We start from the raw sequence: 14090 nt of genomic DNA, 5'->3' as shown, positions 1-14090 counted from the left end.
TATCGTATTATTTTTTGTGAATCAATATATATATATAAAAGAATCAGTTGATTTAAATCAAGCTAATTTAAATCAACAAACCCTGTCTGTAATTAAACAAAATTATTTAATATCCTTTATTTCATAGCAGAAAACATTTTATAAGAGGATAACACTTATTCGATAACAAACGATTTTATAAATAGCGGAATTATTCAAATTATTTTCTAGTACTCAATTAAAAATTTTATTTATAAAAAATAAATTATGCAACAGACTTACAAAGTATTCCATTTTATAAATTGTAAAAAATTAAAAAGCCATTATCAGTCATGAAAAAAAAAAAAAGAATGAATAGAAAATAATATTTTCGTTCTAAAAAATTTAAAAAGTTACCTCCTGCGATACCACAACAGAGGTGTAGTACCGAAAACGTGCAATGTTGACCTTTCCTCAAGAAGCTACAAAACACACCGGTAACAGTTGCGAATATTCCAGCAGACGATTCCGAAATCACAACAAAAATTCTTCCAGATCAACAAAGCTGCTACTTTACGAAACTGATCATTAACAGATTTGATAAATAAATCACATAAAGTGTCACTTCACTTATAAATGGTCCCACGATGCCAAATTTCAACAAAAACTTATCGCCAGCTCTTCCTTCGAATCCTTCACGATATCAACTTATTTTCTGAGGCTCTTCTGCCTTAGCGCCAGTGATCGACGGAAGGAGAGGGAAAGGATGAGGGGCGGAGGTCAAATAACCACGTGACATTCGTCGGATCGTTCCATTTTACTATTGTGGCGGGAAACTGGGGAGAATATTTGTAGGTCTTCAGGTTTTTGGGAAGGGGGAGGAGTTTCAAATGTCCTTCGGTTAAGATCGTTTTCAGTTCAGGTGCGTCTTTCCACATTGTGCGCTAAGCAGATGTCATCGGAAAGTGTTTTTTTTGTTATTTATTTTATTCTTCCGGAAACGAAAGGAGGAAACACCTAGCCTGTTTTTTGTTTTGCATTTTAATAAATCTATTTGATTCTGTTTATGATTTTTGAGTCATCAACATTTTTGTAATATGCGTTTAGAAAATACAGTCAAACCCCGCTATAGAGACCGAAATTATTAACGCCAATTATATAACCAGTGTATATTTAATAGAAATTGAAGCATAAAGTTATTCTTTAGAAAAGTGTTGAAAATAATGTTTCAAAACACACGATTAAGACAAAATATCGTGGCACAGCTCATTTTCAAAAATAACTAAACATAAAAGTACTTTAAAATCATTATATTTTAACAAAAAATTAAAATAAATAAAGCTACTTTAATAAAAAATTGGAAAAAAAAAATAATGGCTCATTTCGTTTATAATTTCTAGTGTTGACGAAAAATAGTGTTATTTTGACGTTAGTTTTTGGTTTTGCTGAAAAGGATCGACGTGATTTTATTGAAGTACAAAACATATCAAAATATTAAATTTCGTGTTTTTATTTCATGAAGAGAAATTAAAGTAACATGGTAAAAATCTATGCATTTGATAGTCCATGCTATTTACCATAATTATTGAATTAGGGGTAATACCGAGCAGCCAGATTTCGAAATCCTGTAAGAATTCGACCTAGAAACCGCCAGATTTGATCAAGATATTCATTGTTTAGTTCCTGAAAAGTCATTGAAGTACTATTTTTCAATATTGATTGTTTTATTGAAAACGTCAAATCACTCGGTCTTACTGCATTAGTAAACCGGGTACTAAATGTTGGGAAATTGGAAATACTATAATTTCAGCGAAAAAGGCTACAAATATTTCGATTTTATATGACAATTTAAAAAAATTATGAGTCCGCACTCAAGGAGAAGTACTAAAAAATCTTTACAAGTATTTTTGATCGATTTTTCGAAAATTTTACATATGACGATCCCCTAAACTTTTCCAATTGAAACCTCATTATATACAGTCCCTGGCCAAATTATTAGTTGTTGCTGTTGTAGTTCATTTACGTCGCATTAGAGCTGCACAATGGGCTATTGGCGACGGTCTGGGAAACATCCCTGAGGATAATCCGATGACATGTCATCATAATTTTGATCCTCTGCAGAGGGGATGGCATCCCCACTTCGGCAGCACAACGACCTGCACGCGAAGTCGAGCATTTTACGGTAGCACAGTTTAACGAGGAATCATACCGCACATCCTCGGTCCCTACGCAGACTGATCCAAGTGGTCACCCACCCGCACACCGACCGTAGCCAGTGATGCTTGACTTCGGTGATCTACTGGGAACCGTGCCACATTATTAGACGCACTCTGAAGATTCTATGTAAAATCTTAATTATATGGTGATACTCTATACAGCTTTGATTGTTTTTACGTGATTGTGCACTTGTTTACGTTCTAGTATCAATGGATTAAATGAGACGATACATAATATAAATTTGACGTTCGAATAAGTTAGACGATATATTATATAAATATGAAACGTTTATTATATCAGGTATTATATTAGTATATTATAATAATTCGATCAAAAAATTAGACGCACTGGAGTGTTTTAATAATGACATGATTTGCACGAGTTTATTGGCACTTTTACAGTTAAACATAAACACAATGGGTTTTTATTCGGGGGACTTTTTTTATTATCTTCCTATTTGTATTTAACATATTGCATTACAATGTTAAATAATTGATGCAGGAGCGTAAACAAATGCAAACCGGTTTCATCCGGATAAAAACGAGGCGCCTGTATAGTATCACCTGATAATTATAATTTTTTACAGATCCTTACAGTGCTTCTGATAATATGGGCCAGGTACTGTTAGAACGATTCTCCATAAAAATCAAAAATTAAAAGGATAAGACCAGTAATTAAAGCGTTTTCTAACTGCAAACCAAGACAAAGAGCAATCAAAATGACGAATTAGTTTTTCTTTCTGTTAAAAGACCTGTCAAACAAGTGAAAGACATGCATTGGAAGGCGTTACCCCTTTTTAATGATTATTACTTTAATCTAAATGACGGCATTAAATTGTGTCATTATGAAAAAGAAAATAGTGTCTTCAAAGAAATAAACTTTTTTTTTATTACGATGCATTAAGACCTACTTAAGCGTAAGTGATAAACGAGTAGATTTTTGTGTCGTTGAAATATCAATCACTTTGAGGTTGAATACTAAACCTTTCAAACACATTAGCCTTTTTCTTGAGGTATTGATTAAGTTTTATGTTAAGCTGTTTGATTAAAGAAAAAGAGACGTTGAAGTTACCATCATTTTTTTATTTCCAATGGTGCTACACATTTGCATCAAAAAACATGTTCTGGGAATTCTTATGTTAAAAAGATAACAATAATGAAAAATCCCTTTAAAACGCCGGCATCACAGCCTGTCCTTGCGGAAAACGAATTTTTGAACCCTGCCTATGCAATAAAAACAAATGCAGCAGATCAACCACAAGCCAGAAATTCTTTAACGAATAATTATTAATATATATACCAGAAAAAGGGTTCCAAGTGAACCGGGTCCGGGCGAAAACTTTAGGACCACATAACTTCTTTCAAAGTTGTTTAAGCTAAATATCCGTAGAAACACCATGTATGGCGCGGCCTAGTTGGTAGGGCATTGTGCTAGTAACTGTCGCAAAGCAAAGGAACACAGGTTCGAATCCCAAAGGTGCTCAATTTAGTTTGTTTTTTTTTGTTTATCTTCATTGATATTATTTTTTTAATGTGTTTTTCGATATTTCAAAGTGTTCTATATATAAAAAATATTTTTTTTCCTTCGGGAAATAGCGAATAATGGTTAAAAAAGGATAAAAAAAAAGGGATAATTTATTTATCTTAAATTGTTTCAACTTCTTTCTCAATACTTTCCATATTGGAGCGTGCATAAAACACGTTCTACATATAAGAATAAGTATCATTATCTGTTAAAGATGCGAATAATGTATATAATGGTAGAAAAAGGTCCCAAGTGAACCGGGTCTGGGCGAAAACTCTAGGACCACGTAACTCCCTTCAATATTAAGCTATAATTTTCAAACTCGCAATAAAACTTGGGTTCTATGTTTCGAACACCCGAGATAAAGGAAATTTTTATAAACTAATTAGGGGACTCACACTGGGCCAAAAGCGTTTATATAGGTTCTGCCGGGAGAAAGTTGTTTAATCTAAATATCCGTACAAAAACCGTGTATGGCGCGGCCTATTTGGTAGGGCATTGCGCTAGTAACTGTCACAAAGCGAAGGAACACAGGTTCGAATCCCGAAGGAGCGCAATTTTAATTTTTTTTTGTTTATCTTCATTGATATTATTTTTTTAATGTGTTTTTCGATATTTCAAAGTGTTCTATATACCAAAAATATTTTTTTTCCTTGGGGAAATAGCGAATAATGGTTAAAAAAGGATAAAAAAAAGGGATAATTTATTTATCTTAAATTGTTTCAACATCTTTCTCAATACTTTTCATATTGGAGCGTGAATAAAACACGTTCTACATATAAGAATAAGTATCATTCTTTGTCAAAGATGCGAATAATGTATATAATGGTAGAAAAAGGTCCCAGGTGAACCGGGTCTGGGCGAAAACTCTAGGACCACGTAACTCCCTTCAATATTAAGCTATAATTTTCAAACTCGCACAGAAACTAGGGTTCTATGTTTCGAACACCCGTGATAAAGGAAATTTTTATAAACTAATTAGGGGACTCACACTGGGCCAAAAGCGTTTACATAGGTTCTGCCGGGAGAGGGTTGTTTAAGCTAAATATCCGTACGATTACCGTGTATGGCAAGGCCTAGTTGGTAGGGCATTGCGCTAGTAACTGTCGCAAAGCGAAGGAACACAGGTTCGAATCCCGAAGGTGCTCAATTAAAATTTTTTTTTTGTTTATCTTCATTGATATTATTTTTTTAATGTGTTTTTCGATATTTCAAAGTGTTCTATATATAAAAGATATTTTTTTTCCTTCGGAAAATAGCGAATAATGGTTAAAAAAGGATAAAAAAAAAGGATAATTTATTTATCTTAAATTGTTTCAACTTCTTTCTCAATACTTTTCATATTGGAGCGTGAATAAAACACGTTCTACATATAAGAATAAGTATCATTCTTTGTTAAAGATGCGAATAATGTATATAATGGTAGAAAAAAGGTCCCAAGTGAACCGGGTCTTTGCGAAAACTCAAGGACCACGTAACTCCCTTCAATATTAAGCTATAATTTTCAAACTCGCACAGAAACTAGGGTTCTATGTTTCGAACACCCGTGATAAAGGAAATTTTTATAAACTAATTAGGGGACTCACACTGGGCCTGAAGCGGTTATATAGGTTCTGCCGGGAGAGGGTTGTTTAAGCTAAATATCCGTACGATCACCGTGTATGGCGCGGCCTATTTGGTAGGGCATTGCGCTAGCAACTCTCGCAAAGCGAAGGAACACAGGTTCGAATCCCGAAGGAGCGCAATTTTAATTTTTTTTTTATCTTCATTGATATTATTTTTTTAATGTGTTTTTCGATATTTCAAAGTGTTCTATATATAAAAAATATTTTTTTTCCTGCGGAAAATAGCGAATAATGGTTAAAAATGGATAAAAAAAAAGGGATAATTTATTTATCTTAAATTGTTTCAACTTCTTTCTCAATACTTTTCATATTGGAGCGTGAATAAACACGTTCTACATATAAGAATAAGTATCATTCTTTGTTAAAGATGCGAATAATGTATATAATGGTAGAAAAAGGTCTCAAGTGAACCGGGTCAGGGCGAAAACTCAAGGACCATGTAACTCCCTTCAATATTAAGCTATAATTTTCAAACTCGCACAGAAACTAGGGTTCTATGTTTCGAACACCCGTGATGAAGGAAATTTTTATAAACTAATTAGGGGACTCACACTGGGCCAAAAGCGTTTATATAGGTTCTGCCGGGAGAGGGTTGCTTAAGCTAAATATCCGTACGAACACCGTGTATGGCGCGGCCTAGTTGGTAGGGCATTGCGCTAGTAACTGTCGCAAAGCGAAGGAACACAGGTTCGAATCCCGAAGGTGCTCAATTTAAATTTTTTTTTTGTTTATCTTCATTGATATTATTTTTTTAATGTGTTTTTCGATATTTCAAAGTGTTCTATATATAAAAAATATTTTTTTTCCTTCGGAAAATAGCGAATAATGGTTAAAAAAGGATAATTTATTTATCTTATATTTTTGCAACTTCTTTCTCAATACTTTCCATATTGGAGCGTGAATAAAACACGTTCTACATATAAGAATAAGTATCTTTCTTTGTTAAAGATGCTAATAATGTATATAATGGTAGAAAAAGGTCCCAAATGAACCGGGTCTGGGCGAAAACTCTAGGACCACGTAACTCCCTTCAATATTAAGCTATAATTTTCAAACTCGCACTGAAACTAGGGTTCTATGTTTCGAACACACGTGATAAAGGAAATTTTTATAAACTAATTAGGGGACTCACACTGGGCCATAAGTGTTTATATAGGTTCTGCCGGGAGAGGGTTGTTTAAGCTAAATATCCGTTCGAACACCGTGTGTGGCAAGGCCTAGTTGGTAGGGCATTGCGCTAGTATCTGTCGCGAAGGAGCACAGGTTCGAATTCCGAAGGTGCTCAATTTTAATTTTTTTTTTTTGTTTATCTTCATTCATATAATTTTTTCAATGTGTTTTTCGATATTTCAAAGTGTTCTATATATAAAAAATATTTTTTTTCCTTCGGGAAATAGCGAATAATGGTTGAAAAGGGATAATTTATTTATCTTAAATTGTTTCAACTTCTTTCTCAATACTTTCCATATTGGAGCGTGAATAAAACACGTTCTACATATAAGAATAAGTATCTTTCTTTGTTAACGATGCTAATAATGTATATAATGGTAGAAAAAGGTCCCAAATGAACCGGGTCTGGGCGAAAACTCTAGGACCACGTAACTCCCTTCAATATTAAGCTATAATGTTCAAACTCGCACTGAAACTAGGGTTCTATGTTTCGAACACACGTGATAAAGGAAATTTTTATAAACTAATTAGGGGACTCACACTGGGCCATAAGTGTTTATATAGGTTCTGCCGGGAGAGGGTTGTTTAAGCTAAATATCCGTTCGAACACCGTGTGTGGCAAGGCCTAGTTGGTAGGGCATTGCGCTAGTATCTGTCGCGAAGGAGCACAGGTTGGAATCCCGAATGTGCTCAATTTTAATGTGTTTTATCATTTTTTAATGTGTTTTTCGATATTTCAAAGGGTTCTATATATAAAAAATATTTCTTTTCCTTCGGGAAATAGCGAATAATGGTTAAAAAAGAAAAGAAAAAAACGGAATTATTTATTTATCTTAAATTGTTTCTACTTCTTTCTCAATACTTTCCATATTGGAGCGTGAATAAAATGCATTCTATATATAAGAATAAGTATCTTTCTTTGTTAAAGATGCGACAAATGTATATAATGGACGAAAAATTGTCCCAAATGAGCCGGTTCCGGGCGAAATATTTAAGACCACGTAACTCCCTTTAATATTAAGCTGTAATGTTCAAACTGGGACGGAAAGTAGGGATCCATGGGCCGAACACCCGGGCCAAAGGAAATATTTATAGAATATTTAGGGGGCACACAGAGGGCCAAAAACTTTTATATAGGTTGGTCGGGCTGTGAGCGAGTTAGTTTCGTAGAGCTTGGAGGATGACTGTCTTTGATTCCCGGCGGTAATCGATTTATTTTATTTATTTAGTTTTTTAATGTATTTTTCGATTTTTTGAAGTGTTCTATAAATAAGAAATACTTTTTTTCCTTCGGGAAATAGTGTATAATAGGTAAAAGTCGGATATATTCAGGATAATTTATTTATTAATTTTTTTAGCATTTTTTTCTATGTTTTCGATATTTTAGCTTGAACAATATGTGTTCTACATATAAAAATAAGTATCCTTCTTTGTTAAAGAAGTGAATAATGTATATAATGGCCAAAAAAGCGACCGAAATGGGCCGGTTCCACACGCACGCGTCAAAACCGCGTAACTCTCTTTAATATTTTTTTTTCATTTCCAATGGCAAGGTATACAAACAATAACACAGAGGAACAATAAAAATAGAAAATAACAAAAGACCGAAGTCATCTTCCTAAAAGCTCTCTCGCACTCCAATATCTTGCGTCCTCCGATTCAAGTCCTTGGAGCCTCCTACCAGGGCTAAAGAGAATACAAGGGCTAGTTCACTCCGCTCTTAAAGCTGAAGCTACGATTTCCCTCCTCATGACGTCACTGTGTCCACAGATCTCGGAGATCGCAAGCAAAGATATTATGATAACTTTGCATCTTTCTCTTTGTAAAAATAAGTTAGACTTTTTCTGGTTATTAGCTTTCAAACTTTACGTAATTAACACATTATTTCCGTTCATAAACATAGTTCAAAAAAAACTTTCTTGGTTATTATATTAAAAAAATACCATTTTAAACTTATAAAAATGTTTTGCTAGTTGGTGAAAATGACACGATAAATACTTTATTTTAAAAAGTTCAGTTTTAACTTTAACTATTAAGAAAAATGAAGGCATATATCGACACTTTTTTTATCTACATATTCTTTTATAAAGATAAGTTAAGTTAAATTTAGAATCCCTGATTTTAAAATATGTCGTTAATAGCAATTTGTTCATACTTAATCATTAGGAAACATCAACCTTAAACGCTAATTACTGAAACAAAATAATAATTTAGGTTCATAATGACATTAGAAATTTTACAATTGTTTATAGACATTTAAATTTACGATGATATAATTTATAGATATTTAAATTGAAGAGAATATAATTTTTAAAAAAAATCATAAATATTTAGAATAACTACATTAAAAAATATGTTATGAAATTAGGAGAATTTCAACTATATACTATATATTTTATTTATACTTTTTACTTACATTTTAATTTTCTTTGACTTTATCTATTTTTTAATTCTTTTCACCTGCCTTTCTTTATGAAGTAACGAGGCGGTTTCTATTTAGATAATGAATTTTTATAAAAGTTCTTTACGACAGAATAAACGTATTGCTGTTTTATATTAACTGTGTCATTTCGGAATCCATTCTTTACATAGTTGTTCATTTACTTTAGGGAACACGCGAAAAATTATACTTTTTCCTTTTGTTTTTATATCAGAATTTTTGCAAGTTGCAATCGCGCAAACTGGCATTTCGATAATAGTTTTAAATTCTTGTAAATTCACTGCAAAAACTGAGGAAAGTCATTATAGAAAATAACAAATGTCTTAGAATATCTCGCAAAAAGAAATGATCCAATATTAGTTAGAGCTAGTAAGGCCAAACGCTCCGTTCTTGAAGTAAAAGTGCGAGCTTTGCGCCAAAGTGACGTCACTAGAGTGACGTCGGAGGATCGGCGCAGCGAGAGATACTTCAAAGGAGTGAACCAGCCCTTCTATTCTCTTTAGCCCTGGCCTCCTACAGCAATAGAGGTGTTCTCTATTTATTGGTGCTCAAGAACCACACAGTTGACATTGAGGGTGGTCATAAATACTTATACGATGCAGATGTTCTCCCAGACAATCATGACCAGTTAGGAGTCTAAAGCTGGCTACTGCATATCGGCGAGGCTTGTCTGGTACTGCCTTAATATCTGAATCTCTTCAGCTCTTATTCCTTATGCTTTCTCGTAGGTCAGCTGAGGCATTCAGTTTCATTATGTTTTTTATATGTAGTTTTATGGAATGGTATGAAAATCCAGAGCAACTTGGTTGAAGGATTTGTGTTCCCTTGCGAGCAACTCTCTTTATTAACCTATAATTTTCAAATTCTGCCCGAAAATAGGGATCAATTTGCGAGACCGCAAATGACTGACCACGAGAGCTAAATATTCTTTGGAACATCGTATATAGAGTAAAATATCCTCAGTTGTAGACGGATCATGAGTTCGAGTCCCCTTGTCGCCAGGCTAACCGTGGTAGGTTACCGGGGTTTTCCTGTCTATGTAACGCAAATGCAGGTTAGTACCATTAAGAAGTCCCCCACGAAGGCAAAATTACTCCAAATTTTTGAGTAATTTTGCCCCTTGAATTCCTTTGTCTTCTGTATTGTGTCCAAAATCACAAGGCTAAGGAGTTGATCATGAGAAGTCATAAACCCAAAAAGTCGGGTCAGCTGTTTAACCCAGGTTGTAAAATTAAAAGTAATAAGGTAAATGGATTTCTTTTTATAAATCAATTTTAAACCTATTAACATTATTACCAAATAAACTGGCCTTATAAAGGATTAATCTCAGGCCTATCTCAAGTTAACATCCAACAGCAGTTGGCGAGGACTTCCTTGTTCCATCTTCCTTGCTATTTATGTTCCATATCTTTGATATCTTGATGGAATCCTTCACTTTGTTCTTCGCGACATGCTCCTAAATTTACGGGGTTCACATGCGAGTGAAGGAAATGCCACTCATGCACATCACGTGCTTAGGGCACCACAAAGTCTAACTAAATGTTCGCAGTTCATAATTTTTTTCTTCGAAACATTACTTATAAATTTATTATTTTGTGCTTCCATTTTAATAGTAGATAACAATTCTAAGTACGAAATTTTACATAATTAAAAAAAAAAAAAACGAAAGATGTTATTTATCAAAAATTTTTGGTCTTATAATGAAATTAGGTAGTGAATTTCTATGCGATAAAAGCTCTATTTATTTATCCATTACAATGATTCTATAAAATACTGCTACGATTCATGTTTACAGAATATTTTTCGCAGTTGCAGCAAAGTTAATACTTCCGCCATTTGAATTTTTTTACGTAAAAAAATTTGATTTACAAAATGTTGATGCAATGATTTGATGATGTAAAAAATGTGATTTTTGATGTGAAAAAAAACTGTGTTATGCATGTTTTTTTTTTTATGTGCAGCACATTTTTTAAAAATAGTTGCTTATACTATATTTCTAATTATATTTTCATTGCAACTGGAAAAAGAAGTTATCAAATTACGTAAAGGTTGTGTTGCAAAAATTTATTTCAAAATTTTACTTCAAATATTTTTTTTTATTCACTAAATTAAGAAAAAGGAGCTATGTAAGTATCATTTTTCGAAATTTCTTTGTGGAGAAGAGGTTAAATTTGCGAAAATATGACCACACACTTCGCATCACTTATGATTTTTTTTATCTATATATATCGAATATTGAAATTAGATTTTAAGATTTAAAATATATAACTATGTAATATGAATGAAAGCAGCTAGTCTTTTAATAAAGAAAGAATTACAGGTTCCTTAGTCCTTAGAGTCTTGTATAAATACAAATGTTATAAAAGTTGAGCACAAAAGATGCGTAAATTCACAATGTGAACCGGATGTTCGTTGACTGTGAAAAATTCGTTAACAAGAGTACCCATTAAAACTGATTTAATTTTAAAAGCAAATGTAAGGATAAGTAGCAATAAAATCAAATTTTCAATCATTGAATTGGGTTTAGTGCAAGCAAACTATATGCTGTACATCTTATAACGAAATTTGTATAATTATAGTTAGGAAATAAGAAAAGTACCGAAAATTTCAAATTAAAAATAAATAACAAATTTAGGAAAGATATTTTTATTAATTGAATTTAAAAATATGTTTAATAACTGATAAAGGATACTGAACTGATTTAATAACAATCAAAATTATTATTGAGTATATATATATATATATATATATATATATATAAACCCCGTTTATACAAGGAAACAGGACTTGAAAATAATAATATTATTTCTGTCACGAAAAATAAATTTAATAGTTGTGCTTAATTTTTATGTGTAGCTCGTGCGTATATCAAATTGAAATAAATAAATAATTAATTCACGTATTTCCATTGTCCATATAACTTTTCTTAAAATAAAAATTGGTCATTCTGTATAAATAAGAGGGAAAAATATTGTTGTTCCTGTTACTTTATTATAAGCATCAGACTGCTGGGAAACGTGGTCCAATTTAACCTGATCTTGCTTTCTGCGTGTATCTAACAACCCCGCCGTATAACAACAAAAGATGTTAATTGCCAGCATTCGATTAGATGAATTCAAAGGCTACTCAAAAGGACCACCGTGATTGTTACCAACATATGTGTTAGAATACAAAGCTAAATTTTCTGAGAAGAACCACTTTAAGGTCAAGACAAGTGCAACCAATTGATTTATCACAGACAGAGAACATCCTTTTATCTCAGATATCTTTAAGCATCCTATAGGTGACTCATTCCCCCTTCCCTTTTTTTTTTTAGAGAAAGGGGTCCATATTTCAGAAAATTAAAATTGTCGTCCTTTCGAGGGGTGGGGTGGGGGGTTAAGATACAAATAAATTGTTCTAGAAAAAGAAAAGTTTCTTGATTGACGTAATTTTAAACCCATAACATTATTTAAGCTACAATTAGTAACTAATTTCTCGTGTTTACACACCCCCGTATATACACACAAATTAAACATTTTGGTAAATACTTTACACCTTTACATTTGCTTACAGTATTGCTTACAGTATTTTGTTTCAACTTGGTTCGTGCTTAAATTATTTTACTTTTTTCGCATTGTTTACTTTTTATTTATCTTTATCTAATATTTTACTATTTGATTTTTGTGACTATTTTGAAAGAAAAGTTTAGAGTAACGGTCATATAAAGAGGAACAAGACTCGTGCAGAAATTTTAGATTAGACGTAAGTAACCATTTATTCTATTTAAATTTGTTCATCTTCCTTTTCCCCAATATTTATTGAAAATGAAAATGTTTTTATAAACATTACTTGAGGAATCTTCCATTTCATTGGGCAAATAATTTTAATTATTAAAATTTGAACAGGTTTTTAAAGGCAGATTAATGAAATATAAGTTTAATTTTGTTCAAACGAAATCACTAATTTGTTTTTAAGAAAAGCTAAAGTCAGGTGTTTGATAAATAGCTTTGTTATAATGGTTAACTTTGATGTACCTCCACTTAGAAAATATTTATTTTCAAAATTTTTCTTTTATCATCTTAGCCTGTACCGAAATTTTAAATTCAAAAGTTATTTTTCTTCTTCTTCGTGTTAAAATGTGTACTAAGATCTAGTAGAAGGTATTTCAAAGTTGGTTATTTTAACATATAATATATAGAGAGCCAAGGCCTACTGTGCCCATCTCAGTTTTCTTGACCTTGGGCTCTGTGGTGCAGGAGCAGATGTTCCGGTCAGGTAGTCAGCCGAACGCAGAACCCCCAATGTTTAGTTCCCAAGCATGCTTGGTACTCATTTATCGCCCCACTGAAGGGATGAAAGGCTGCGTCAACCTTGCCCGGCCCGAGGATCGAACCAGGGACCCGTGGCATACAGCGCGAAGCTCCACCGCTCAGCAACCGGGCGTAATTTTTTTCATATTAATTGAAAAGTTTTCAATTGATTATATAATTTTAATTTTTTTGTTTTAGTTTGACTAAATATTTTCTTTTAAAAAAATTTTGATTTTGTATTTTGAATCAACACTTGACTTAATAGTAGATATATTTTTAATTGTTTGAGGGGGGCACCAAAATATTTTCAGTGCTTAAGGCCTCAAGAGGTCTTAATCCGGCCCTGCTCACGGAGGAACCCAAAGTCTTAAATCTGTCCAGCATTTTCATTGCAATAGCTTCATACTCAATTGTATTACCTCCAGAAACTTACTCACGACAAGCCTTCTTTCCGTTGTTGTCATTATAGTCTCAAAATCCATCATGAGTTTGTGGGTATCTGGACCAACAAAGTTTCCCTCTTTCAACCTTTTGCACAGGTATTCGAATGAATCGCCATCGTTTGAAGGAACCTTGACAAACTGCTTCATTACACCGAACTTGATATTTTTATTTTTTATTTTCTAACCGTTGTTGAAGAGCCTATCCTATTTTATGGGTTTACGGCTACTAATGTTCAACTCCGCAACCTTGTAATTTTGAACTCAATCGAGAAGACAAGGGAACTCCTGGATCGAGTATTGGGAAAAATTTGCTTTCGAGGAGATCTTTTTGATGGAGCAAGCCCGTAATTGGGATACATAGCGATAAAGACGGCGAGAACCTCCCCAGTTAGTCTGACGGCAAGGGTTCTCTAACCCATGA

General features: G+C 32.9%; 1 protein-coding gene across 1 annotated transcript in view; it reads right to left on the bottom strand.

The window, feature by feature from the left end:
* LOC107457134 (uncharacterized) overlaps nt 1–13816 on the bottom strand; it is a 76930-nt gene extending 63114 nt beyond the window's left edge. Inside the window, exons 1-2 of the mRNA XM_071181893.1 lie at nt 13660–13816; nt 376–516 (exon numbers count right to left, since the gene is read on the bottom strand). Of these exons, the coding sequence (XP_071037994.1) occupies nt 376–516; nt 13660–13816 (298 nt within the window). The remainder of the gene's footprint in view (nt 1–375; nt 517–13659) is intronic.
* Nucleotides 13817–14090: the final 274 nt, after the last annotated feature.

Source organism: Parasteatoda tepidariorum, chromosome 6 (genome assembly GCF_043381705.1).
Source record: "Parasteatoda tepidariorum isolate YZ-2023 chromosome 6, CAS_Ptep_4.0, whole genome shotgun sequence".
In the NCBI taxonomy this organism is placed as follows: domain Eukaryota; kingdom Metazoa; phylum Arthropoda; class Arachnida; order Araneae; family Theridiidae; genus Parasteatoda; species Parasteatoda tepidariorum.
The sequence above is the reverse complement of the archived record's forward strand: the minus strand, read 5'-3'. Positions and strand labels throughout refer to the sequence as shown.